We start from the raw sequence: 25945 nt of genomic DNA on the forward strand, positions 1-25945 counted from the left end.
CTAGCATATTTTAAATAGTCTATAATGTACAGTGTATTCTTTCTTTCCCTTTAGATTCAGTGAAAAAAATTAATTCAGTCTTTACATTTTACTTTGTGGGTACTGCTCCTTATTGTTTTGTTTCTTAAGGGATGTTAACAACATAAGGAAGGCAAGAAACAAGGATATATACATGGCTGGAGAGGTCAAATCTAGTTTTATTCTTCTCAATTTTCCTTAGAATAAGCAATTAACAAGGTTTTCTGTTTTTAAGAGAATTAAATATTACCATTCATCTCTAAGGAAGACATTGTAGGTATTAGCGATTAATTTGTAGCAAATTGAGTTTCTATTGATAATGTTGAATAGACATCACATATATTGAATAGACATCACATATATCTCCAAGCAAAATTTATACTTGTCTTTTACTTTTGAAAAACTTGATATTTAAAAGTCTCTAAAGAGATACTCAAATGACTAAAATTATATATCAGGGTAGTAAGTTACAATACAAAGTGATTTCTCATTATACCAAAGTCATATTGAACTAAAAAGTTTTCTAATGATATTAAACCTACAAAATAGCCAATAGATATATAGAAAAATGTTTCACTTCATTAAAGAAATCAAAGAAATTAAAAATTTAAAAATAACATAACTATTTTCACCTCAAAGAATAACGTTGGTAGGGATTTGGAGAAATTGGCATTTGCACACACTGGCAGGGGTGTTATAAATTGCTACATCACCTTTTTGGATATCAACTTGGTATATGGATCAAAAATCTTCAAATGTAGCTATGTCTTTTGACTCAATTCTACATTTCAGCATTTACTCTCAAAAAAAAAAATGTTTGCCAAGATAAGATATGTATAAATATGCAGGGTTAATCACAGAATTTTAAAAAATGGGTGCAACTTAAATCCCAAATAATTACTAACAAACAAACCTAACAGTTTATTAGACAAATTATGGCATATCTATTTAATTGAATAGACTGCAGACATTAAAATCTACTCATTAACATAAGAATGACTGAGATACAATACATAGTTAAGGGAAAAAACCAAGTTATAACAGTGTATAGTTTTTTGTTAAAAAATAATTGTCAAAAAATTCTAGACTAATGTATACCGGGGAATTCCCTGGCAGTCCAGTGGTTAGGACTCCGTGCTTCTACTGCAGGAGGCCTGGGTTTGATCTCTGGTTGGGGAACTAAGATCCCACAAGCTGTGGCACAGTCAAAAAAAAAAAAAAAGTATACCAAAAATATTAATAGTAATTGTCTCTGGGAGTAGGGATTCAAACTGCTTTTGTTTTAACTTTGATCTTTGCTCGGTTATCTTTTCTACACATAGAAAAAGTTTTCTACATTTGACCATATATTACTTTCATAATTCTGGGGGAAAAAATGAAAGTCAAAATAAAATGCAATACTCAATTCTTTAACAAAACAAACAGAAAGAGTTTGAAAGGAAGAACCCTAGATGGGAAGGGATGAACAAGGCCTCTACATTCCCCTTATTCCCCAAGTGGAATGATCCCTGACACCACTATGTCTGGACTCCAGGAACAAACTTACTAATTACAATAGCATACGCATAGACAAATTCCTGTCTCTTTAGTTCAACAAAGCCTAGATCTACATTTTTCAAAGGAATTTTGCTTGGAAATCAAGAAAAAATAAAGCCATAAAAATAACCAAATTTACTCGTAACTGATTCCTTTTTTCAATGAAAATTAAATGATAGTTACATAGGGCTTAGGTGCTCACTACTTCACCTCAGCCTCATCTCGCTACAGTTTTCTTGAAGCAGACATATTGACTGGACAGTTCTTAAGGTTGATTTGACCCTGATGTGACCCATAATTTCTATGGCAATCTTGTACTGGTCTCTCCAGGAACGATGTACCTCAATATAGCAGATGAATAGGTTATCACTCCAGAAATTTCTTTAGATTATGTTCTTATTTCTGATCCTGAAGAATGTCTATAGTCCTGAGTACATTTACATAGCAAAGATGATCACTACATTTCAAAGCCTAATAAAAGAATAGCTTCCCAGGATTCTGTCCTTACAGGTCTAAAACATAAAGTAATACAGAGTAACAGAGACAGCTGAAAAAGGTAGGCTATTTTTTTCAGTATACTGATACCATACAGAAGGGAGGGGAAAGACATAACAGGAAAGTTGTTTTACATTTTTATACACTTTAAAAATATTAAGAAATCTTTTAAATTCAAATTTTAAGATATCATGCAGATTGAAATATTTGTAGATTTTTGTCCTCAAGGTCTACAAAATAAATAAAAACTAATTCAGGAAGCACAGGAATAAGCTGATCATGAGAAAGGGCAAAGAAATTTAAGATTTTACTTCATATTTACCTGTTTTAATAAGGTTCTCATATTAAAAAACAGACAGTTTCAAACTTACCTTGCTGAATTCCTTTCAATCTTTGTTTTTTCCCTGGTTCTTTAGAAAATGATGATCCTAAAGCAGTATTTGAGGTTTCTTTAGCTTGCCTGTATTGTTTCAGCTGACTGGCAAAATCTTCCTCTGTTTCCTGACTGTAGTTACCAAAGTTGTCATCACTGTAGTTACCAAAGTTATCATCACTGTAGGTACTGTACTCATCATATTCTTTACTTTTAAATTTTCTGTTATGTTGACTCTTCTTTGATGCCATGTAGCTTCCTGATATATGTCCATGCTAAGTGAAAATGCACAACCATTATCAAGATTTTTCAGTTATATATAGGAATTGATAGTAACACAGGACATCTTTTTTCCCCCAGAAAGTTGGGAGAAAGAAGGGGAAAAGACAGTTATTAGCTCTGCCTCTTGGTTAGAACTTATCTATGGCACTATTTAAAACTAAGTTCAAAAAGCTAAATGCTACTCTGATGTTATTAAACATTATAATGTTCACAGAACATTGCTGGAGAGTGTGTCTTGTGCACTTCTTGTTTTCCATGTCCATGTCTTATGTTTCTCATGCTCCATGCCTCAATATTTATACACATAAGAGTACTTTAAAATCCATACTGCCATACAGGAATTCCGTCTCCAAAAAACTGAAAAGGTCTTTTTGAAAATAGAAAAAAAAAAAATAGTAAAATAGCTTGGAGCAAGGGTAGAAAATATATAGAGTCTCCTAAGATTCAAAAATTCCCAAATGACACATTTAAGCATATTATATTTAATTTAAAAACTATATGTAAAGTCCAATTTGTAAAAAGAAAATATTTATATTTGAGGTCAGAGATTTCCCTAATAGTAAAAAACATCTAATGAATAAACTGCTCATTAGAAACTATTTATTGCACTTACACATTATTAATTTTATTGCTTTTTACTAAAGCATGTAAAAACAAAAAATACATTGTAGTCCTAGAAGTTCATTTAATGATAGTATTCAAGTATATCTCTATTAACTGAAATATTTTTATTACTTCTATCATATCTATTGTCAATTTTTTTATAAGAAAGCAAGAAAAAATTGCACATAATTACAGCTTGAGGATCTAGAAAAAGTCAGACCATGACTCATTTTCAGTTTAGTACATTTTAAATGTGATATAAAAATACTGCCCTGGCAGAATACCAACATGAGACTGTGTTTTTAATAAAATGCAGAGAACATACAGAGTGAAGTAAGTCAGAAAGAGAAAAACAAATATCGTATATTAACTCATATATGTGGAACCTAGAAAAATGGTACAGATGAACCGGTTTGCAGGGCAGAAATAGAGACACAGATGTAGAGAACAAACGTATGGACACCATGGGGGGAAAGCGGGGCGGGGGGGGGGGGAGGCGTGGGTGTGGTGGTGGGATGAACTGGGAGATTGGGATTGACATATATACACTAATATGTATAAAATAGATAACTAATGAGAACCTGCTGTATAAAAAAATAACAATAAAATAAAATTCAAAAATTCAAAAAAAATAAAAAGTAAAATTCAGAGAAATACTAAGTCCTTTTTAGCAATTATAAAATAGAGAAAAAGTATATAACTAAAGCAATCAAGAAAATCAATTAGCTCATCAATTTTAAATTTTGAAGACATTATATTAGATTTCCAAATTTTTTAAAGCAACATTTTTAAAGTTTATAAACTGTTCTCAGTCTAGCACTTCAGAAATTCAGAAGGGGATTTACAATTATAGCCAAAAGGCAGTTTCTTACATTTTAAAAAAAGCCACTATGAAAATAAAACAAAAAATAATTGCTTTAAGTTGAAGATTAATTAATTAGTTGAATGGTACTTACATTTCCTTTTATAAAAAATGTGATTACATTAATTCTTCAATGATATATTTCAACGCCTAATGAGCAAGGATTACTCTGTTAATGGGCGAGTATGAATTTTTCTCTAGAGATTAGATGCTTTTCACAAAAGCTTTCAAGTCTTAATATTAATCCAATTCTCTGATTTTTCACAGCCTTTATAAAAATAATCTCCATAATTCCTACTTTTTCAAGCAGAATTATCCCTAAACTTTCAATTCATCCCTCCCTTGTTTTCCCAACTGCAAATAATCCTAATAGCCCTCTAATTATGCAAACCTCAGGGCTTCTTCTGCAGTGACAGACTCTAATGTGGCTTGCTGCAGTGCTTAGTGTTTGCATCAGGGCACCACCCATGCGGTGCAAGCTCTCCAGGAAGCGCTGAATGAATGAGGGGTTACAGAGCAGCCCCAGTTCTCTAGGAGAATATCTCCTCGTGCTTCACATGTTCACCATTTGGAATGAACAAAATGTACTCACCAGCAAGGATCTAGCAACTATTTTTAAAAGCCCTCCTAAAGATAAAAGAAATGAAAAAGACTATAAATTTTACTGAAGGATATAGTTTCTCCAATCACTTTGCTTATTGATTATTGGGCTATCTACCTGCTAGAATGTCTGTGGGGGCAGATTTGGTTTCTGTTACACAGGCTGTCACTCTAAGCATGAAATAAGAGAACAGGAGACTCTGAACAAGGATGAGGAAAAAGGAGATATATTAAGTCCTCTAATTTAATAGCTAGATGCTAATACTATATTCTATTGTCGGCCTATAACTGTAGAAGTGTCACACAGTAGGTACTTGTTATCTAATTAAATGAGATTTTTAGGATATACTTTCTAACCTCAGTGAGTCAACCCTAAAGCACATGTGAAGGAAATGATCCTGAACTGTCTCTTCTAATGGCAGACTAGGTAATTTAATTCAGATCAGTCCTCCTCCTAAAAAAACGCAGCAAAGATAGACAAGATAATTTTTCAGACCACTGTAGACATCAGAGAGCTAACAAATTAGTGAAGGATTACTGGACCGTTACCCATGGAGTAGATGAAAATCCCCAGAAGTGAGAAGTATTTGGAGCTGTTTTTGCTCTGAAAGCATCAGCCCAGCATGAAAAATCATCTGAAAGGTTCAACAGCACTTTTGACTATCCTTTCCATCTTTGGGAACAAAAGGAGTCCAGAGTCTGGAAAAAGCAGAAGCCTTAGCGACCCCCACCCACCAGAACTCAGAAAGTCTGGGGTTTTTCAGATACATGCACACTGACCTGAATGCTCCTCAGTGTTCCGGAGAGCATCAGGAGTTTTCTAGCACAAAATAATATTCAGATTGAAGATTCTGTTCATACAGTGCAACATATTTAAGGAAGACATAAAGTATATCATGTTGTTTTACATTTTTTTCTGTTTAAAACACATCAAATAATGTTTGCACTTGAAGAGGTAGGTGGCACAAAATTCATATACTGAAGCCCTAACCCCCAGTACCTCAAAATATGACAGTGTTTAGAAAAAGGGCCTTTAAAGAGGTGATTAAGTTAAAAAGAGGATGTTAGGGTGGGCCCTGATCCAATTTGACTGCTGCCCTTATAAGAGGAAATTTGGACACACAGAGACACCAAGAGTCCATGTGCACAGAGGAATGACCATGTGAGGACAAAGCAGCAAGAAGGTGACCATCTACAAGCCAAGGAGAAAGGCCTAAACAGATCCTTCCCTTGTGGCCCTCAGAGGAAACCAAACCTGCCAGCACCTCGATCTTGGACTCAGATCTAGCCTCCAGACTGTGAGAAAATAAATTTCTGTTGTTTAAGCCACCAGTCTGTGGTATGTTGTTATGGCGGCCCTAGCAAACAAATACATGACGTATTCTTTATTTTCAAAGATTTAAAATTTGTAGCATATGTCTTATAAAATATTTTTTTAAATATCAGAAAGCAAAGAATGAAATTGAAAGTTTAATTTTTCTCTTTAAAAAGCAGTAACTCAAAACCACAGTGAGATATCATTTCACACCAATTAGGAAGGCTGTTATCCAAAACAAAACAAACAAACAAAAACAGAAAATAACAAGCTTGACAAGGATGTGGAGAAATCAGAAAAATCTCATGCATTGTTGGTGGAAATGTAAAATGGTGCAGCCTTTGTGGGAAACAGTTGGTAGTTCCTCAGAAAGTTAAATGTAGAAATAACATATCATCAAGCAATTCCACTCCTAGGTCTATACTCCAAAGAATTGAGAGCAGAGTCTCAAAGAGATACCTATACACCCACGTTCATAGCAGCATTATTCACAATACGCAAAAGGTAGGAAGCAGTCCAAGTATCTATCGACAAAATGTGGTATATACATATAATTGAGTATTATCCAGCTTTGAAAAGGAAGGAAATTCTGATACGTACTACAACACAGATGAACCTTGAAAAAATTATGGTAAGTGAAATAAGCCAGACACAAAAGGACAAATACGGCATGATTCCACCTATATGAAGTACCTAGAGCAGGCAAATTCATAGAGATGGAAAGTAGAATAGTGGTTACCAGGAGCGGAGGGAGGGGGAAATTAGGTATTATTGCTTGATAGGTACATGGCTTCTGTTTAGGAAGATGAAAAAGTTCTGGAAATGGACAGAAGTGATGGTTGCACAACATCGTAAATAAACTTAATGTCACTGAACTGTATATTTTAAAATGGTGAAAATAGTGAATTTTTCCAAAGACATACAAATGGCCAACAGACACACGAAAAGATGCTCAACATCACTAATCATCAGGGAAATGCAAATCAAAACCACAAGGATAGGGCTCCCCTGGTGGCGCAGTGGTTAAGAACCCGCCTGCCAATGCAGGGGACATGGGTTCGAGCCCTGGACCAGGAAGATCCCACATGCCACAGAGCAACTAAGCCCGTGTGCCACAACTACTGTAGAGTCCACAAGCCACAACTACTGAGCCCGCATGCCACAACTACTGAAGCCCATGTGCCTAGAGCCCATGCTCCACAACAAGAGAAGCCACCGCGCACCACAACAAAGAGTAGCCCCCGCTCCCTGCAACTAGAGAAAGCCGGCGCACAGCAACAAAGACCCAATGCAACCAAAAGTAATTAATTAATTAATTAATTAAAAAAAAAACAACAAGGATATATCTATCACCTCATACCTGGCAGAATGACTATCATCAAAAAGACAAGAAATAACAAGTGTTGGTGAAAATGTGGAGAAAAGGGAACACTTGTATGCTGTTGGTGGGAATGTAAATTGGTGCAGCCACTGTGGAAAACAGTACGGAGGTTTCTCAAAATATTAAAAATAGAAGTATCAAATATCCAGCAATTCCACTTTGGGGTATTTTCCCAGAGAAAATAAAAACACTAATTCGAAAAGATATATGCACCCCTATGTTCACTGCTGCATTGTTTATAATAGCCAAGATATGGAAGCAACCTAAGTGTCCATTAATAGATGAACGGATAAAGAAGATGCAGTATATATATATATATATATATATACATATATATATATATACACACACACAGTATATGCAGTATATATACAATGGAATATTATTCAGCCATAAAAAAGAATGAAATCTTGCCACTTGTGACAATAAGGATGGACTTAGAGGGCATTATGCTAAGTGAAATAAGGCAGATAGAAAAAGACAAATATCACTATTATTTCTCTTATACGTGGAATCTAAAAACCAAAACAAATGAGCAAACATAACAAAACAGGAACAGATTCACAGATAGAACAAACAAGTGGTTACCAGAGGGGAATGGGGATGAAATAGGTGAGGGAGATTAGGAGGTACAAACTTCCAGTTGCAAAATAAAGGAGTCACAGGGATGAAATGTACAGCATAGGGAAAACAGTTAATAATAATGTAATATCTTTGTACGGCGACAGATGGTAACCAAACTTATTGTGGTGATCATTTTGTTATGTATAGAAATATTGAATCCTATGTTGTGCACCTGGAACTAACACAGTGTTGTAGGTCAATTATACTCCAATTAAAAAAAAAAAAAAAAGAGAGAGAAAGAAATAGTTAAAATGGTAAGTTTTATGTTATGTATATTTTATGACAATAAAAATAAAGGCAATACCTGAGGAAATGGAATGTCATAATCCCTGTAGAAACCACTTCTTTTTCTGTGGGAACTTTCTGTATGTTCGACCTCTGAATCAAGGCTGTAGTCTGAACTGTCATCACTGGATGGAGAATTATGCTAAAAGAAGGAAAAACCAAAAATGTTACATTTACAAAAGGAAGAAAATTTAACTAGTAACTAGATAAGCTTGTTTCAGCCAGAGGTGCCAACCAATAGATTATATTATCCTAGTAGGTTCTGAAGTACTAACTGGAAAATTCTTGCTCCAAAGACCACCTCCACCCCAACTTCTCTGAAATTTTCTGAGGAATAGTACATTTTCCTCTTTGCTCGGGGATTTTAATGGCAGCATTTTCCCCATCATCCCTTTGGCCCAAGGACTTCAAATAGAAAATACTGCACCTCTAGCCTCTAAAGTGATCTTAACTTTAAGTTAATCTTTATTTTTAAAATTTTTTTAAATTTTTGGCTGCGTTGGGTCTTTGCTGCTGCGCGCGGGCTTTTAGTTGCTGCGAGCGGGGGCTACTCTTCGTTGCAGTGCACGGCTTCTCACTGCGGTGGCTTCTCTTGTTGTGGAGCATGGGCTCTAGGCACGCGGGCTTCAGTAGTTGTGGCACGCGGGCTCTAGAGCGCAGGCTCAGTAGTTGTGGCGCACAGACTTAGTTGCTCCGTGGCATGTGGGATCTTCCCAGACCAGGGCTCGAACCCCTGTCCCCTGCATTGGCAGGCGGATTCTTAACCACTGCACCACCAGGGAAGCCCCTGAGTTAACCTTAAAGGAAATAAAATTGGTTCCTCATCACCAAAAAGAGTCCTAGAACATGAATAGAGTATGAATTAATTTATTTTTTACCTAAAACAGCTTTAGAGTTCTTAATCTATTGTATAAGTACCCTAAATCTAAAAGATACCAAAACATTCCAAATTATAAATATAACATAAATCCAACCCACAAAATTGAACAAAGATGAAATGCAAACCACAAGTAATTGACAGTGATTGACAAATATCAAGAATAAGCTTTTTCAAGTATGAATGCAATTTCAAAAAAAAAAAAAAATCACCAAATATCCTCCATCTAGCCAAAATAATTACCTTCCCAGGTTGAGCACCCTCTTTAAAAAAATTTTTTGAAGTTCTTATCAACAAGGACACTGGCTCTGTATTTTATCATCCTTGCATTCCCAGCATCTAAGACTAGAACAAACTCAGTAAAAATGTGCTGAACTAAATTGACCTCTTGATACTTTTACAGTAGAAGGATCTGTTTTCTTCTACTCCATTCTTAAATGCTGGTTTAAGAAGACAAACTGTTTTCCTCCACCTTGTTCTTAAATGTTCTGGGGTTTAGTTTTGGGGTGCTGTTAATTCTGCTTTTGTTGATTTGATAGGTGATATGAAGATCTTTTTATAATTATGCTATGAAATGTTTCAAGCTTAACTACCTAATCTTTTTGGTTAGGACTTGAAATAAATATTGTCCATTTAAAAGCCAAGTTTGCTCTGTTACTAACAGAAGTCAGCTCTGGCTCAAAAGAAAACCTTTCACTTGAAGAACACTAAAGGGGTAAGGCTTGCTTAAGAAGAAGTTCAAACAAAGGCATTGCTTCAGGAAGAGCCATCAGAGAAGAGAAGATTCTGTTTAAGGGAGAAGATTCTTCAGGCTAGCCCCAAAAAATGAGTCTAGAACACAGACTTTAAGAAGTCATTAGGGGGCTTCCCTGGTGGCGCAGTGGTTGAGAATCTGCCTGCCAATGCAGGGGACACGGGTTCGAGCCATGGTCTGGGAAGATCCCACATGCCGCGGAGCAACTAGGCCCGTGAGCCACAATTACTGAGCCTGCACGTCTGGAGCCTGTGCTCCGCAACAAGAGAGGCCGCCATAGTGAGAGGCCCGCGCACCGCGATGAAGAGTGGCCCCCGCTCGCCGCAACTAGAGAAAGCCCTCACACAGAAACGAAGACCCAACACAACCATAAATAAATAAATAAATAAATAAATACCTCCCCCCCCCCAAAAAAAACAAGAAGTCATTAGGAAGGCTATTATAAAAAAATATGTATGTGGCTCACCTACAGTAATAAGAAGTAGAGTAATTATTAACCCAAAATTAGTAATTGGACTACATTAAAAATAGCTGGAAGTAGTAGAGAGTAATTAAAAATTATTAAATTTTTAAATTTTTAAGTGAAAAGGATAGTATACTTTTTTTATTTCAGAATTTTTGAGTTTCTTTTTTTTGGTTATTGTTTGGTATCTGTTTAGTGTTTGAAAGTGTTCCTTTAATTTTGTTATTTTACCTATAATACACTGGTGGATTATTTCTTTCAATACACTCGGTTGGTAAGTACTAAAGTTCAAGTCTAGGGACTTCCCTGGTGGTCCAGTGGGTAAGACTCCACGCTCCCAATGCAGGGGGCCCTGGTTCGATCCCTGGTTGGGGAACTAGATCCCTGGTTGGGGAACTAGATCCCTCATGGCGCAACTAAGAGTCCGCATGCCACAACTAAGAAGTCCGCATGCCCCAACTAAGAAGTCCGCGTGCCCCAACTAAAGATCCCGCAAGCTGCAACGAAGATCCTGCATGCCACAACTAAGACCCGGCCCAGCCAAATAAATAAATGTTTTAAAAATAAATAGGGCTTCCCTGGTGGCGCAGTGGTTGAGAATCTGCCTGCCAATACAGGGCACACGGGTTCGAGCCCTGGTCTGGGAAGATCCCTCATGCCGCGGAGCAACTGGGCCCGTGAGCCACAATTACTGAGCCTGCGCGTCTGGAGCCTGTGCTCCGCAACAAGAGAGGCCGCCATAGTGAGAGGCCCGCGCACCGCGATGAAGAGTGGCCCCCGCTTGCCGCAACTAGAGAAAGCCCTCGCACAGAAACGAAGACCCAACACAGCCAAAAAAAAAAAAAAAAAAGTCACGGCTTTAAAAATAAAAAGTTCAAGTCTCAGTGATTATCCTTTCTATAGAACTCTTAACAAACATGACACCACAACGTGGTGAGTAAATAGGACAAAAGACATAGTCAAGAACTAATTAACAGGATAGCCATTTAGTGACCCCTTTAAATATTCAAACAGTGACAGAAAGAATTTAGGGACTTCAGTGACTTCCCCAAACCATGCCAGCCTTTTCACACCTTTTTGCTTTTGTATTCTCTGTGTCTCTTTGGTCAACGAGCTAATTCCTACCTGTCCTTCAAGATTTATCACAAAAAATCTCCATGTCCAATAGTAAGAGAATGATACTAAAGTATAATACAATACAGAGCAATCAATTAAAATGGTATTTTAGAAGATTTTATAGAAACAACAAAATGTTTATCTGTACTATTAAGTGAAAATGCAAAATATAAAATCAATTAAATGGCATTTCTCTAATAATAATTGTCCACAAATTCATTATTACTCCTACCCTCAAGAGGTGGAGATTAATTCCTCTCCCTCTGAGTGTGGACTAGACTTAGAAGCTTGCTTCTAGCAAACAGAATTTGTCAGAAGTGATTAGGTTATAAAAAAGACTGTAGCTTTCATCCTGGGTGCTCTCTCTTGCTCTCTTGCTTTGGAGGAAGCCAGCCAGAGCATGAGGTCGAAGAAGTGGTGTGTAAAGGGGTCCACATGGTGAGGAACGGAGGCCTGCCAAGAGCCACATGACCGAACTTCGAAGAGGATCCTGCCTTAGTCAGGAGATGACTGCAACCTCGCAGGAAGCGCTGAGCCAGAATACCAAGTTAAGCCGTGCCCACGTTCCTGACCCACAGAAACTAGGACACAAAGTTTTGTTGTTTTAAGCTTCTAAGTTTGGGGTAATATTTTGCGCAGCAATAGTTAACTAATACAGATTTTGGTATCTGGAAATGCGGTGCTGCCAGTACAAATATCTAAAAGGTAGAACTGGTTTTGGAACCAGGCAGTGGATAGAAACTGGAATGATTTTAAGAGGGCGCTAGTGAAAGCCTAGATCACCCTGAATTATTGTTAGTAAAATTTTGGACTTTGGGGCGACTTAAGGGAAAGTGAGAGACATCTTATTAAAACTGGAAAGAGGGAGATCCTTGTTATGTAGTGGCAGAAATCTAGCAACACTGTTACCTTCAGCAATATGGAAAGTAGAAAATGTGTCTAATGAACTAGGTGATCTAGTTAAGATTTTCAAGCAAAATGTTCAAAGTACCTATCTATGAGGGAAGATAGATAGATGAATTAAAGGAAGAACTGTTAAAAAGGAACCAGGACTTGATGGTTTTAAAAGTTCTTAGCCTCAAAATATCTAACTTTGTTTTTGCACTTCCCTTTTTTCTTAATCAGTTTGGCCAACCCGTGCTGCAGGGGGCACAGGTTCGATCCCTGATGGGAGAACTTAAGATCCTGCGTGCTGTGCGGCATGGCCAAAAAAAAAAAAAAAAACTACTGACTTTTCATTCTAATTTGTTAAATTCTGCTTATAACTTTATTAAGCCCTTCCTTTTTGTTTCTGTCTTACTTTGCTGTTTTCTAGATTTTAATACTATAATAATTTTTCTTCTGATAATTTTTTAGCTATCTTCCATATGTCAAATTCTATTATTATTTTCATGAAATTCGGCAGATTTAGTCTGCATTCAAAGGTGTTTCTGTTTTTCGACTTTGTTATTAATGTCTAGTTTTATTGCATTGTGGTTTGAGATTGCTCTTTGTACTATTTCTACTCTATCAAATTAATTGGAGTTTTCTTTGTTGCCTATGACATGGCCTGTTTTTATGAATATTCCAAGTATACTTGAGAGGAAGATATATTCTCAGGATTCAGAGCTTACTATATATTTATAATATTTCTTTAATATCCTTACCACCTTTTCATCCATTTGATTAATCTCTTTGGGTTAAGAGAGATATACTGGTGTATCTCCTGTTATTACTGTATTTCTGTCTATTTCTTCTCATCGTTCCTATAGTTCCTGCTTTATGAAAACTGATGTTTAAGGGGATATTAAATATTAATAACAAATCGTCACTGTGAATTATAACCTTAACATTACAAAATGCCCTTCTTTGTTTCTTTCAATGCCTTTTTGACCTAAACTTGACTTTTTCATATATCAACACTGTGATTTCTCCCTTCTCTTTCTTTGCATCTGCCTGGTATAGCTTTACCCACTTTTCATTTTTTTATTTTTTATTTTTTTCACATCTTTATTGGAGTATAATTGCTTTACAATGGTTTTACCCACTTTTTAAATCTTTCTCTTTTACATAACTTAGAGTTGGATTTTGCATTGTTGGGAGGTATATCTTTTGGTATTAGAAAGATTATATTTTTGTTTCAGTTATTTCTTTCAAGTTGTCTTTTTCCAATAACCTTAGTCCCTATCCCTTCTTTGCATACTATTTGTTTACTAGTAGGACCAATATTGAAATTAGGCAGTAACCTCTTCTTCTACTTTCTCTCTTTCATTCCCAGGATAATAATTTGAAGTATATTTAAAAATTCTCAGTTAATAACTAAAAAACTACCAATAAGGTTATCCTGCTTACCATATATTCTTCTGCTTTCCCGGACATTTTTTACAGCTGTAATGTTTCGATCCATAATATACTGCCCCCCATGTCCATCATTTAGTCTTAGCTTTACAGACTAATACGTAGTATATATAGATCACTCTCACTTTTTCACCCAGTCATTTTGGTTATCTGAACGTGTGCTCTAGGAGATTCTATGAGAAGTCTTATGATAATATTTCCTGACTTCTATTATATACAGTTTTTCTGAGGACTTTATATTTGAAGTTCGGTATTTAGCTGGATATAAAATGCTTGGCTTGCATTTTATTCAAATATGTTACTCCATTATCTTCTGGCATAAAATGTTGATATCAAAAATTTTTCTATAAATCTGACTTTCCTTTCTTAATAAGTGACTTGGTCTTTTTGCCTAAATGACCAAAGGATTCCCTTTTCCCCCAGTTCTGCTAATGCTGTTTGATCATAGTCTGTATTATTTTCTTAATTTTTAAAAATCATTTTGAAATGTTAGGTTAAGTTTTTCATGTTTTGTGGGCATTCTTTCCTTTCTGGAAAGGAAAGGAAAGAATTTCTTTCCTTTCTTTCCTTTCTTTCCTTTCCCCATTTTCCTCTTTTTTTTAATAATAATAACTTATATGGAATGTGATCATGGTCCAATCTTGTTGCTCATGTGTCAAAGGAGGGATGAGCCAGGAAAACTTTCCTAGTTTCACTCTCTAGGGTTATTTCTTCTGTTGTTAGCACATGAAGTATTAAAAAACATGGCTGTGTATCTTCTGAGACATGCCACCTCTGCTCCCTTCCCCCAATTTCTTTCCTTGGCCCTAGTATTCTTGTCCTCTCAACTTAGATTGTACTCCTAGCAGTTATCTCCTCAGGGTGGAACTCTGTCCTAGAAGAGATTTAGTTGATTAGTATTCATCAGGCACAGACCATTCTAGCACCATCCAATTTTACGTGGTCAACTTATACTCATGTGGGAATTGGGAACTAGTAAAGCCCCCTCTCACTTTCCATTGCTGTTTCTCAGTTTGGCTGACAGGCTTTCCATGTTCACTGGGGACGCCTTCATTGAGATGAATACCTGTTGGTAATTTGTTTTCTGGAAGTTCTTTTTACCTTTCCTCTGCTTCATTTCACACAATTGCTGATCCTGCTCCGGTCTTGTTGCTGTCTGTGGTTTGGCCTTATCCATTTTTATTTTTGAGGTTTGTGAAGGTAACTTGTTACTTCATTTTTTTGGTAGATGTTGCTAATGAATTTTTGGTTTTGCTATCCTAATTGCTCTGTTTTTATGGGGGAAATTCAGGGAGTTTCAAAAACTACCCCACCACTGCTGCCAACTTTTCTCTGAGTTCTCTGTCAGTATAGGTTTCCCTTCTTCTCAACCGCAATCCACATTATTCTGTATCCAGCACCCAACTGTTCTCTTGATAGCATTTGTTTTTCAATTGTTTACTGCCTCTCTCCTTCCCTTTTCAATGTAATCTCTATAACAGCAGAGACCATTTCATTCATTGCTATAACCCCCGGCATATAGCACAGAGATTTCCACAGCAAGCACGCAATAATACTTACAAATGAATAAATAAATGAATGGATGGACAATGCCAGTGCTGTTAATCTACATCTGTAGAGAATGAAACTTTCTTTCCTTAAGCTTTCAGTATTCTTGCATACAATCTTCCATCAATTTAAAAGATTTATTCTAATTTGCATTAAAAGTTACTTTGATTATTTAATTTTTTTATTGGAGTAGAGTTGCTATACACTGTTGTGTTAGTTTCTGCTATACAGCAAAGTGAATCAGCCATACGTATACATATGTCCCCTCTTTTTGGGATTTCCTTCCCATTTAGGTCACCACAGAGAACCGAGTAGAGTTCCCTGTGCTATACAGTAAGGTTCTCATGAATATTTTTTAAATCTTTAAAATATTTCATATAATCTTTATGTTCAGAAAATTTCTTAAGCACATAAAAAGATCTAATCCATATATTTTATAAGAAAATAGGCAATGATTTATATCTTACAATTTTCAGTGTTTTATATTTCATAAAAATTTACCAAAAGAATAAAAAATAGGGCTTCCCTGGTGGCGCCGTGGTTGAGAATCTGCCTGCCAGTGCAGGGGACACGGGTTCGAGCCCTGGTCTGGGAGGATCCCACATGCCACGGAGCAACTGGGCCCATGAGCCACAATTACTGAGCCTGCGCGTCTGGAGCCTGTGAGCCACAACTACTGAGCCTGCGGGTCTGGAGCCTGTGCTCCGCAACAAGAGAGGCCGCGATAGTGAAAGGCCCGCGCACCGCGATGAAGAGTGGCCCCCGCTTGCCACAACTAGAGAAAGCCCTCGCACAGAAACGAAGACGCAACACAGCCAAAAATAAAATAAATAAATAAAATTAAAAAAAAAAAAAAAAGAATAAAAAATAGATTCTAACTAACCTTATGTTTCTCACGTTTTCTCCTTTTGGACTTTTTCTTCTCTTTTTCTTTCTTGTGTTTTTTCCTTGATTTTCTGTAGGCTTTCTCATTTTTCTGCTTTTCATCCTCTTTTGCTTCCTGTTCTTGTGCTTCTTCAAATCCTGCATCATCTATTTCACCATCTTCTAATTCACCATCTTCTCTGTAAAAGACAATGAAAATTTTAATTTTCAAATGTCAATTCTAAAGAGAATCTTACAGAAACAGTTCCAAAAGAAAAAAAAAGCACGAGCCAAGAATTTAAGTTATACTCATTTAGATCAGGGGTTGGCCAATTTTCTATAAAGGGCTAGATAGTAAACATTTTAAATTTGCAGGCCACATATGGTTTCTGTTGCAAAATCTCTCTTTTTTTAAAACACCCTTCAAGAATGTAAGAAGCAATTTCAGCAGCCATAGTTTGCCAACCTCTGATTTAGAGTAAGAGCATTGACTCTCACTCAATAAACGAATGAATGCATGAATGCAATACTATCCCAAGTATTAGTTACCATCTATAATACTAAGCTACCATAAGAAAGAAAGAAAGAAGGAAAGAAAGAAAGAAAGAAAGAAAGAAAGAAAGAAAGAAAGAAAGAAAGAAAGAAAGAAAGAAAGAAAGAAAGAAAGAAAGGAAGAAAGGAAGGAAGGAAGGAAGGGAGAAAGAAAGAAAAAGAGGGAGAGAGGGAGGGAGGGAGGAAGAAAGGGAGGAAGAAAGAAATTAAAACACTTTAGGAAGCAAACATTCTAACTACAGGAAGGAATTTAACTTAGTGGCCTGTAGACAGCTATAAATAGCTTTAAAATAAAAGCAATGTAATATATTAATTCTCACCATAAGAGTAAACTTCAATAAGAAGACAAATTTCAATAGGTAGATAAGTAATCTACCTACTGAAACCTGAACCACAAAAGCAGAATAATAAATTTCTCAACTTGAATCTGTAAAAAATATTCATAGTAAAACCAAAAATCTACAAATCTTTATATTAATTATGACATTTTTATAGTTATAGAAGCCCAAATGTTCACTAACAGTATTTTAAAATGCAAATTAACCAACTGATCTACATGGGAAGATAAATACATAAAATAATTTTAACATTTTATCCTGTTTCCATACAGTTTGAAAAAATGCAAACAACTACAAATATTAATTACATGGTGATACAGAAAGTTAAATGTCTTTTGTGACTGGAAGCAAATGAGAAGCACACAAACTATGTGTGTGCATTTTAAAGATACTTTTAAATTACTAGAAATGTGTGATTTCTAAAATGCAAAACTGATCATGTAGCACTCTCCTGCTAAAAATCTTCAATAATGATGTGATGTCTCAAATTTGCTTCAAACAATCCACTGGGGATGAAGGAAGTGGTCTCAACAAGACTGGCCATGAGTTGGTAATTGCTGAAACTGTGGGATGTGTATATGAGGATTCATTCTACCAATCTATCAACATGTGTTTGAAGTTTTCCATAATAAAAAAGACAGTATCAGTGATTCCCTCCTGACCTGAGGATGATGTCAAAACTCCTTGACTCCAAAAGGCCCTTTATAATTGAGTCCCTGATTAACCAGCTAATTTCAATTCCTCAAGTCCCCAAGCCTTAAACATTGCCTTAAAAACTCTCATTGCCCTGCTCCTCTCAACATCCACCCTCTCACCTCCTTCACCTGGCTAAGTCCAATTCAATCTTTAGGACCCGGTTGAGATGTCCCTTCCTGCAAGATGCCTCCACTGACTACTCAGGATTAGGTGAGCTGCTCCATCCTAAGCACTCCCCTAATAATTCTCATTTCTTTATCTCTGCACTCTACATGTTATGTTTGAATGACTTGCTTATTGGTTGGTGAAAGCGGGGTATGTGACTGTGTCTTTCATAGCTATATCTCTAACCCCTAGCACGGTGCCCTGCTTTTTACTGAATGACTGAATGTAAAATATCCATAACCCTTGCCATTATAGAACAGGCACATAATATCACCCTGTATTGACTGTGAAGTCAATGTTGTTTTTCTCCAGTTTCCATCATAAAATCAGAGGTATATGTCTATTTAGGTGGACTTGAAAATTTCATGTGAGGCAGGTTCAGCATACTGGCTGTTTTAATTTAAAAAGTTTTGAGCTTTCATAACACTATAATACCTATGGCCCAAGAAAAATGAGTGCATATATTCACCCAAGGACAAGTATAAGAAAGTTTTTTAACAGCTTTAGTCATGATGGTAAAAAACTGTAAACAACCCAAATCTCCATGAACAGGTGAATGGATAAATAGTGTTTTATTTATATAATGGAATACTATAAAGCCAAAAAAAAAATTAACTACTGTACTGCTACACACAATACGATGAATGTTATAGACATAAGCAAAAGAAACCAGACACAAGGGACTATTGTCTGACTCCATTTATATGCACTTCAAGAACAGGCAAAACTAATCTATGGTGATGTGAGTTAGAACAGCGATTACCTCTTGGAAGCTTATAGTTGACAAAAAAGGAGTACTAAGAAGCCTCCTAGGATGTTAAAATATTCTCTATAGATGGGTATGGTGATTACTACATATACACGTGTGTAAAAATTCATCAATTCTTAAAAATTCATTTAAGAATTGTGCATTTTACTGTCTATATGTAAAATCTAAATGCAAACAACAAAATCTACAGGTGTTCATCCTTTCTTTTACCAGCATTCTCCTCCAGCTTGAGCTCCTTAAAGCATACCTTAAAACCACTAATTCATAATTAGCATTTTTGACTAGAGCTATTTAAATAAAGTACTCAAACTGAAAATGCTGCACGTAATTGTGTTCTACTTTACTTAAATTCTTTGCCTGTGACATATGGGAATTTATATTTGTTATTAAACATAAAACACTGGCAGTTTTATAATTTTTCTTTCTTTTCCTTTAGCCTCTTTATCATTTCAACATTCATACAATAACACATTTAAATTTGTAAATTTATGTTTGGTTACAAAAAAAAGGAGAGTAGGGGCTTCCCTGGTGGCGCAGTGGTTAGGAATCCGCCTGCCAATGCAGGGGACACGGGTTCGAGCCCTGGTCTGGGAAGATCCCACATGCCGCGGAGCGACTAGGCCCGTGAGCCACAACTACTGAGCCTGCACGTCTGGAGCCTGTGCTCCGCAACGGGAGAGGCTGCGAAAAGTGAGAGGCCCGCGCACCGCGATGAAGAGTGGCCCCCGCTCGCCGCAACTGGAGAAAGCCCTTGCACAGAAACGAAGACCCAACACAGCCAAAAATAAATAAATAAATTAAAAAAAAAAAAAAAAAAGGAGAGTAAAAGGAAATGAAGAACAATGATCCACACTTCTATGAGCTGCTTCCAACGCTTTAAAAAATCACCTTTGGGCACATATGGAAAGCATGTGTGGCATAATGGAAAGAAGAGACTTAGTAGGAGGAAACCTGGATTCTAATTCTAGCTCTGTCACCAAAATAAAATAAAGCTTTCTTGATTGAGCACCTACCAATGTATCAGATACTAATCCAGCTCTGTGAAAAATCAAAAATAGAAGAGAGAATAGAAGTAATTAAGAGTGCTTGGCATTCTCTAGATTTTGAATTAACACTATTATGAAAGTTGTTGTCATTACTAAACCCAAGATAATTTTTTTAAATTTAATAAATTAAAAAAAAAAGTTCCTAAGTCAACCATATATGGGTGACTTTTTATTAATGTAAAAATAATAGAATGATTATGTCCTTTTTAGAAGGAGTCATATTCATGTCACAGACATGTACATAACCATCCAGTTAATAAACAAAATTATCTTTAAAAGAATTTCTCTCAGGCAAATCCATAAAGACAGTTAGACTAGAGGGAAGAATGGGGAATGATTGTCAATAGGTACAGAGTTTTTTTTAGGAGTGATGAAAGTGTTCTAAAATTAGATAGTGGTAGCAGTTGCATAACTCTGGAACATCCTAAAAATCAGTGAATTGTATACTTTAAAAGACGAATTCTATCTCAATAAAGCTGTCATTTTAAAAAATAATAAAATAAAATTTTAAAAGATTTTATCTCTAGATTTAAATATCTACACTGGAGACAACTAGAGAAAATCATTATACACTGTAGTATAAATTAAAGACTCTGAAACTGGTCAATGCCCTCACTGTTCTTATTCTGAGGTAACTAGTCACTAAACCCTTACAAATTGATATGCCTCAATAGAGAATTCTACTTTTCTCCATTTTGATATTGTTGGCTATTAAAATAAATTAACCTGAACCATTCAGTCTTACCTCCACAGGTAGTGTCTGCTTTTTCTTTATGCTTGCCTAAAGGCTCCTATTACAAGCTACAGATCAGAAACTGAGTCTTCTGGAAGAAACACAAAAGCCTCAATAAAAGACTATACAAGTGCTCCTGATGGATGATATTACAAAGATATTACTCATGAACACAAGCTTCCTGGGATAAGCTGACATGATCACTACAAAAAAGGCATTTTTCAGAGTAGACAAGTTTATAGAAGTAGACTGCTTATCCTAAAACCAAGAGAACACAAATTTTCTAGATGCTTGAAAATTATTGCTTGTAGCACTTTTCATGCTTTGTTCTAATTCATCCTGTCATTTCTCCCTTACCATGGATGATAATGTAGGGGAACTGCTCTATACCAGCGCCCTGGCAACCCTACATGTCTCCACATAGGCCACACAGGCAAGGCTCAACCACAGGCTGACCTAAACCTTAGCAGACGCCCTGTGGTCCCCCCAAAGTATGGAAAGATAGGTGTTGCTGCAAGGCTATTTCTCACCCACCTCCTTATTTCGTGGGAGGCTGCTATAAGGCAATTTCTCATCCACCTTCCCTGCTTCCGGTGAGGACTTAGATTTTCCACCTTGCCCACTCCTAAGTGTACAGTTGCAGGCTAAAAAAACTGCGTAGCTGCAGTATGGAAACTGTTCCTCAGCAACAAGAGTGCCCTACCACTCATATTACCTATGATCCTCTGGCCTCTTTGATTTCAGTGTTATCCTGTAGGACAAGAGACACGAGAAGCTGACCCCATGCTGATCTTGAATTTGTCGTCTATGTATGAAATAAACTCTCTGAATTTTACACGCTGAACCTGTAAGCAGGTGTCACAAAAAACTTGCTTGGGTCTAGGATTTGCCCATGCCTACTCTGATTGTTTCCCTCAATCTGTATAGCTTATGTATGATCCTCTTGATTAAGCCTTAACCTAACTCCCTACCTTATACCTCCAAAACTAGGTATTTCCCCTCAAGGAAAACACTGGCTGGCCATATTGGGGTCATGGAAGAGCTACCTAACTTGAGTTTTTGTGCTTTTATGTTTATCCCAAACTGGACCTTGAACATTTACATCCTAGATGGTTTATCACCATTTGTTTCAGAAAAAGTTTGTCTTTACAAATTACCAGTGGTAAAATCTGGATACCTACCAGCCTTCAAATCACTTTTATCCTTATCCTTTACCCAATACATTCTTACACCCTCTGGAATGTATTAGTTTGCAGAAACTCAGCTTATCCCTTTAAAATGACTATCTACAGCCATGGCAATTTTCACTTGGTTTGTTTTACTCCCCAAGCCAGTCTTAGAACTTAGTCAAAAGTCTCAACCCAAATACAAATTCCTTCAGGAATGGGATTTTGTACAAATATATGGGCAAAATTATATATTTTAATTAGCCTAATAGCCTTCATAGTCCTATGACAACCTTTGCAAATTTTGTTTAATTCTATGTATGTTATCTGTACCCCAGAGAAAACTGAGAATTCCTTTGTTACTTTTGTTACAAGTAATTGCTCTTTTGTTTTTTAAACTATATGTGGCCCTTCTAATCTTTATTTCCTGAATCAACATGCTTTCTCATATTTACTTCATCAAAACCTAACCTGCATATATAAAGTATTTATAACAATGTAATAATTAGACATCTTTACATATTTCCATCCTATCTCCTTCAGGAGACCATGCTTCTCTGGGAGTGTCTGAAGGGACACTGATCTCCTTAGAGAAAAAAAAAAACAAACAAAAAAACTGTTACTCCCTTAAAGCTAGAATTCTTAGGGCTCTATCTTCAACTAAGGGGGTCATATAACTTGAAAAATATATCAAAAATGTGTTATTAACATTGACTGAAAGAATAAATAATACTGTAAAGCCTTAAAAGTACAACAAACTAAATTCATTGATCCAAGTGGTTGTAGGTAACAGCATAGCCCTGGACTTCTTCCTGGCAAGCCAAGAAAAATATACACTATGGCTGATACTTCCTGCTTCTTATGGAATAATTCCATAAGGAAAGTTGACCAATCTATACTCAAACTAAAAGACAACTTGGCTATCAAATGTGGACTCAGCAGGAGCCTTAACATCTGACCTCCTGGTCAAGTGAGGAATCTTTGGTCATCATTCTCAAGTGCCTTCCAGTTTCTCCTTTTAACAGTCATGGCTACTCTTACTTTTCTTTCAATGCCTGGTCTCCAGAGTCAGATATGCTACTGCACAGCTGTTATTTCATGAGATGGTACAAAAATTTATTTTTATAACAGAAGGAAAACAAAGGGACTCAGTTAAGCCAAGGCCTTTAATCAGGTTCCTACAAGATTGTAGCATACATGTTAACTTGCTGTTTATGTGAGTAGGACAAGGGGAGACTGTTAAAACTCTGCAAAGTTCCCAACATGCGCATACAAAAAAAGTGCTGACTGTCTGTCCTTGAGCCTAACAGACACTTTCATATCCCTTCTCAGACATCGTCATAAAGCAATGCCTGTGCTTTTGTGACAGAAGCAGAAAAAAATCAAAAGGAAGAATTTCTATTTCCCAAATGAACCAATCAGAACTTAATACCTAGAATTCCTCCCAATATGTAATAAACATTTTATATTCCTCTTTATCCCTTCCACTTTCAGCATGGAGAGACACACTGAACTTGTTTCTTAGTCAGCAAGCAGATTAACAGATTAATTTTGCCTTTTTTTTTAAGGTTCTGATAGAGTTCTATTATTCCTTGGAAGCTATTTATAGAGACTTTTATTGAACAAACTATAAAATATGTAAATAAATCACAGTTAAAATTCTAAAGCTTAAAACAGTGCTAAGACTAAGATTAGTTTACATAGTGGCATGCCAGAAATCCCTAACTAATTTCTAGATGTAAGCTGCAAATTTGACCCTGAGCTTTAGGAAACAGGATAAGGTATAAGACAACAGTGCTTTTAGGACAAGAACAGATCAGTTGCTCAAGAGAAGCACAATTTTGTTTCTGGGAGTGAGAAGGGAGAGAAATTTCTCCTCTGAGTCCTTATAAAGACAATATTATCAGATACAATGGGCAGTACTTGATACAATGGACACTATCTTCAATAGTGTCCATACAACAGTTTATCACTTACAGCATACCCCAATTTGAACCAAGGGCATGATGCCAAAGTTCAATTGAGAAGAAGCAATTATATGAGGAAAACAAAGTAATATTGTCCAAGTACACAACTGTCTGGTGTTCTGATTTAATCCAGGGATGAAAACCACAACATCTAGAGCAGCATTTCTCAAAAACTATATGTTTGTAAGAATCTTCTGCCCTCCCAGCAAAAAAAAAAAAAAAAAAAAAAAAAGTGCCATTCATTCATTTAACATATTTATTCACTACTGTCTAATTGGGGATACGATGGTAAACAAAAAAGATAACGGCTTTCTTCTCTCATGAAGTTTTCAATCTAGTGATGGCGGAGACAGACATCAAAGAATCACACAAATAAATATAAAATAACAACCATATATGAAGGAGGTAAAAGTGCTATGAGTGTACACAATAGGGAAAAATCATCTGTCAGGGAAGTCTGGAAGGCTTTCCCTGAGGAAGCCATGAATGAACTGAGATGATGAGTTAGCCTAGGAGAACAGGGGTAGGGAAGGGCCTCTGGCAGACAGAGAAAATAGGATGAGCAAAATTTCTTTGCATGAGAAGTGAGACAGGAACGGAGACAAGGCCAGTGTCACGGATCATACAGGAAAGGGGAGAAGCTGGTTTGTAATTATACTGGAGTGATGGGTAGCACTAGATCATGCAGGGCTTTGGGCATGTTTGGAGTTTATCCTAGAGAAATGAAAAAACACTGGAAGTGTTTCCAGGAAAGGAGGCATTGTAATTAGATCTCCATTTTGAAATACAAATTTAATTGAGAGTGAAAAACAGATCTAGAGGAGAGACAAAACAGATACAGGAAAAGCAGGATGCCACTGCAACAATCCAACGTGAGTCCAAAAGAAGAATGGAACAGATATGGAGATGCTGATACTAGATGCACTCCACTCGAATACAGTCACCCTGTTACTGATAGGAATGTTTTTTCTCCAACAGTCTTGAGGCAAAAAAAAAAAAAAAAAAAATTAGCTGAAAGTTACTAATATCGAGAAATGAATAGACTATTATCCTTCAGGCAGTCCTCTGTGAATATTACAAACATTCCCATGATTTATACCTTTAAAATGTCACCTCATTATTGCTGAGACCATTCCTTTGAATAGGGTCAAGATTTCCCTTAAAAATAGTAAGGATAGGAATGAATAATATGTTAATCTTCTCTATCATAGCAGCACGTAATCCCAATCATTTAAGCCTCAAACTATTCAAAATTCAAAGGCATTATTATAATTATCTGATGCAGTAATGAATGTATCAGTAGCATAATAAAGAAACATCTAAATTCAAGCAATGTAACTTCCTGGTGAACTTCCCAGTATAAATTTGGTGCAGAGTACACCATGAAGTTATTAAATTAAAAACCTTTTGAACAAAGAAAAGGAGTCCTTAGAGGGAGATTTATGCTTTTATTTAAACACATTTTCAGGAAATAACAAAGATTAAAAACAAATGATCTATACATTCAACTAAAGCACTTGGAAATGGGTAAACTGAAAAGAAGAGTGAAAATAATACATGTGAGGACATAAATCAACAAAATAGAGAAAAACAATAGAGAATACAAATAAAACTAAAGGTTATCTTTTAAAGAAGCATTACAAGTCCCCATTCACTACAGTACCAGGTTGTCTTAGTCCTGCAAGCATTCAAATCTAGATATGAACAAACAGAAAGTGTAAATGATTCCATTTTAGCTGTAATAAGTTAACTTTGTTTCCCCATAAAGGCCAAAATATTGCCTGGAACAGAATCTTTCAAAAGCTTGGGGCCTTGAGTGTTTTTCATGTTTGGTAATTGCAATCATTGTTGCTTTTGTTGTGGTCATCCATGTACAATGCTTGGTGTCAGTCTATTTATCTCTTGTAAAAATAAAATACAGTGTGTGTGTGTGTGTGTGTGTGTGAAAAAATAAAAAGAAAAAAAAGAAAAAAAAGAAAAAAAAAAAAAAACTTGGGGCCATCAGAGGATTATGGATATATGACTTCAACAAATGATTTAAAAATATTCCTCAGCAATTTTTCATCTATACTTTTTGTCATCTAATTATTTCACTATTTGTCTATCTTCAATTCCAGCTAATGTATTCATGATAAACTAATATTAATTCTGAAGTAAAATAACATCTCAATCCAAATTTG

At 36.0% G+C, this 25945-nt stretch overlaps 1 protein-coding gene across 1 annotated transcript in view; it reads right to left on the reverse strand.

Annotated features, from left to right (window-relative positions):
- ZC3H6 (zinc finger CCCH-type containing 6) overlaps nucleotides 1-25945 on the reverse strand; it is a 52582-nt gene that overhangs the window by 16811 nt on the left and 9826 nt on the right. The window contains exons 2-4 of the mRNA XM_061210753.1: nucleotides 16353-16533; nucleotides 8394-8516; nucleotides 2421-2697 (exon numbers count right to left, since the gene is read on the reverse strand). Coding sequence (XP_061066736.1) covers nucleotides 2421-2697; nucleotides 8394-8516; nucleotides 16353-16533 — 581 coding nt within the window. The remainder of the gene's footprint in view (nucleotides 1-2420; nucleotides 2698-8393; nucleotides 8517-16352; nucleotides 16534-25945) is intronic.

This window comes from Eubalaena glacialis, chromosome 14 (assembly GCF_028564815.1).
Source record: "Eubalaena glacialis isolate mEubGla1 chromosome 14, mEubGla1.1.hap2.+ XY, whole genome shotgun sequence".
Classification (NCBI taxonomy): Eukaryota; Metazoa; Chordata; class Mammalia; order Artiodactyla; family Balaenidae; genus Eubalaena; species Eubalaena glacialis.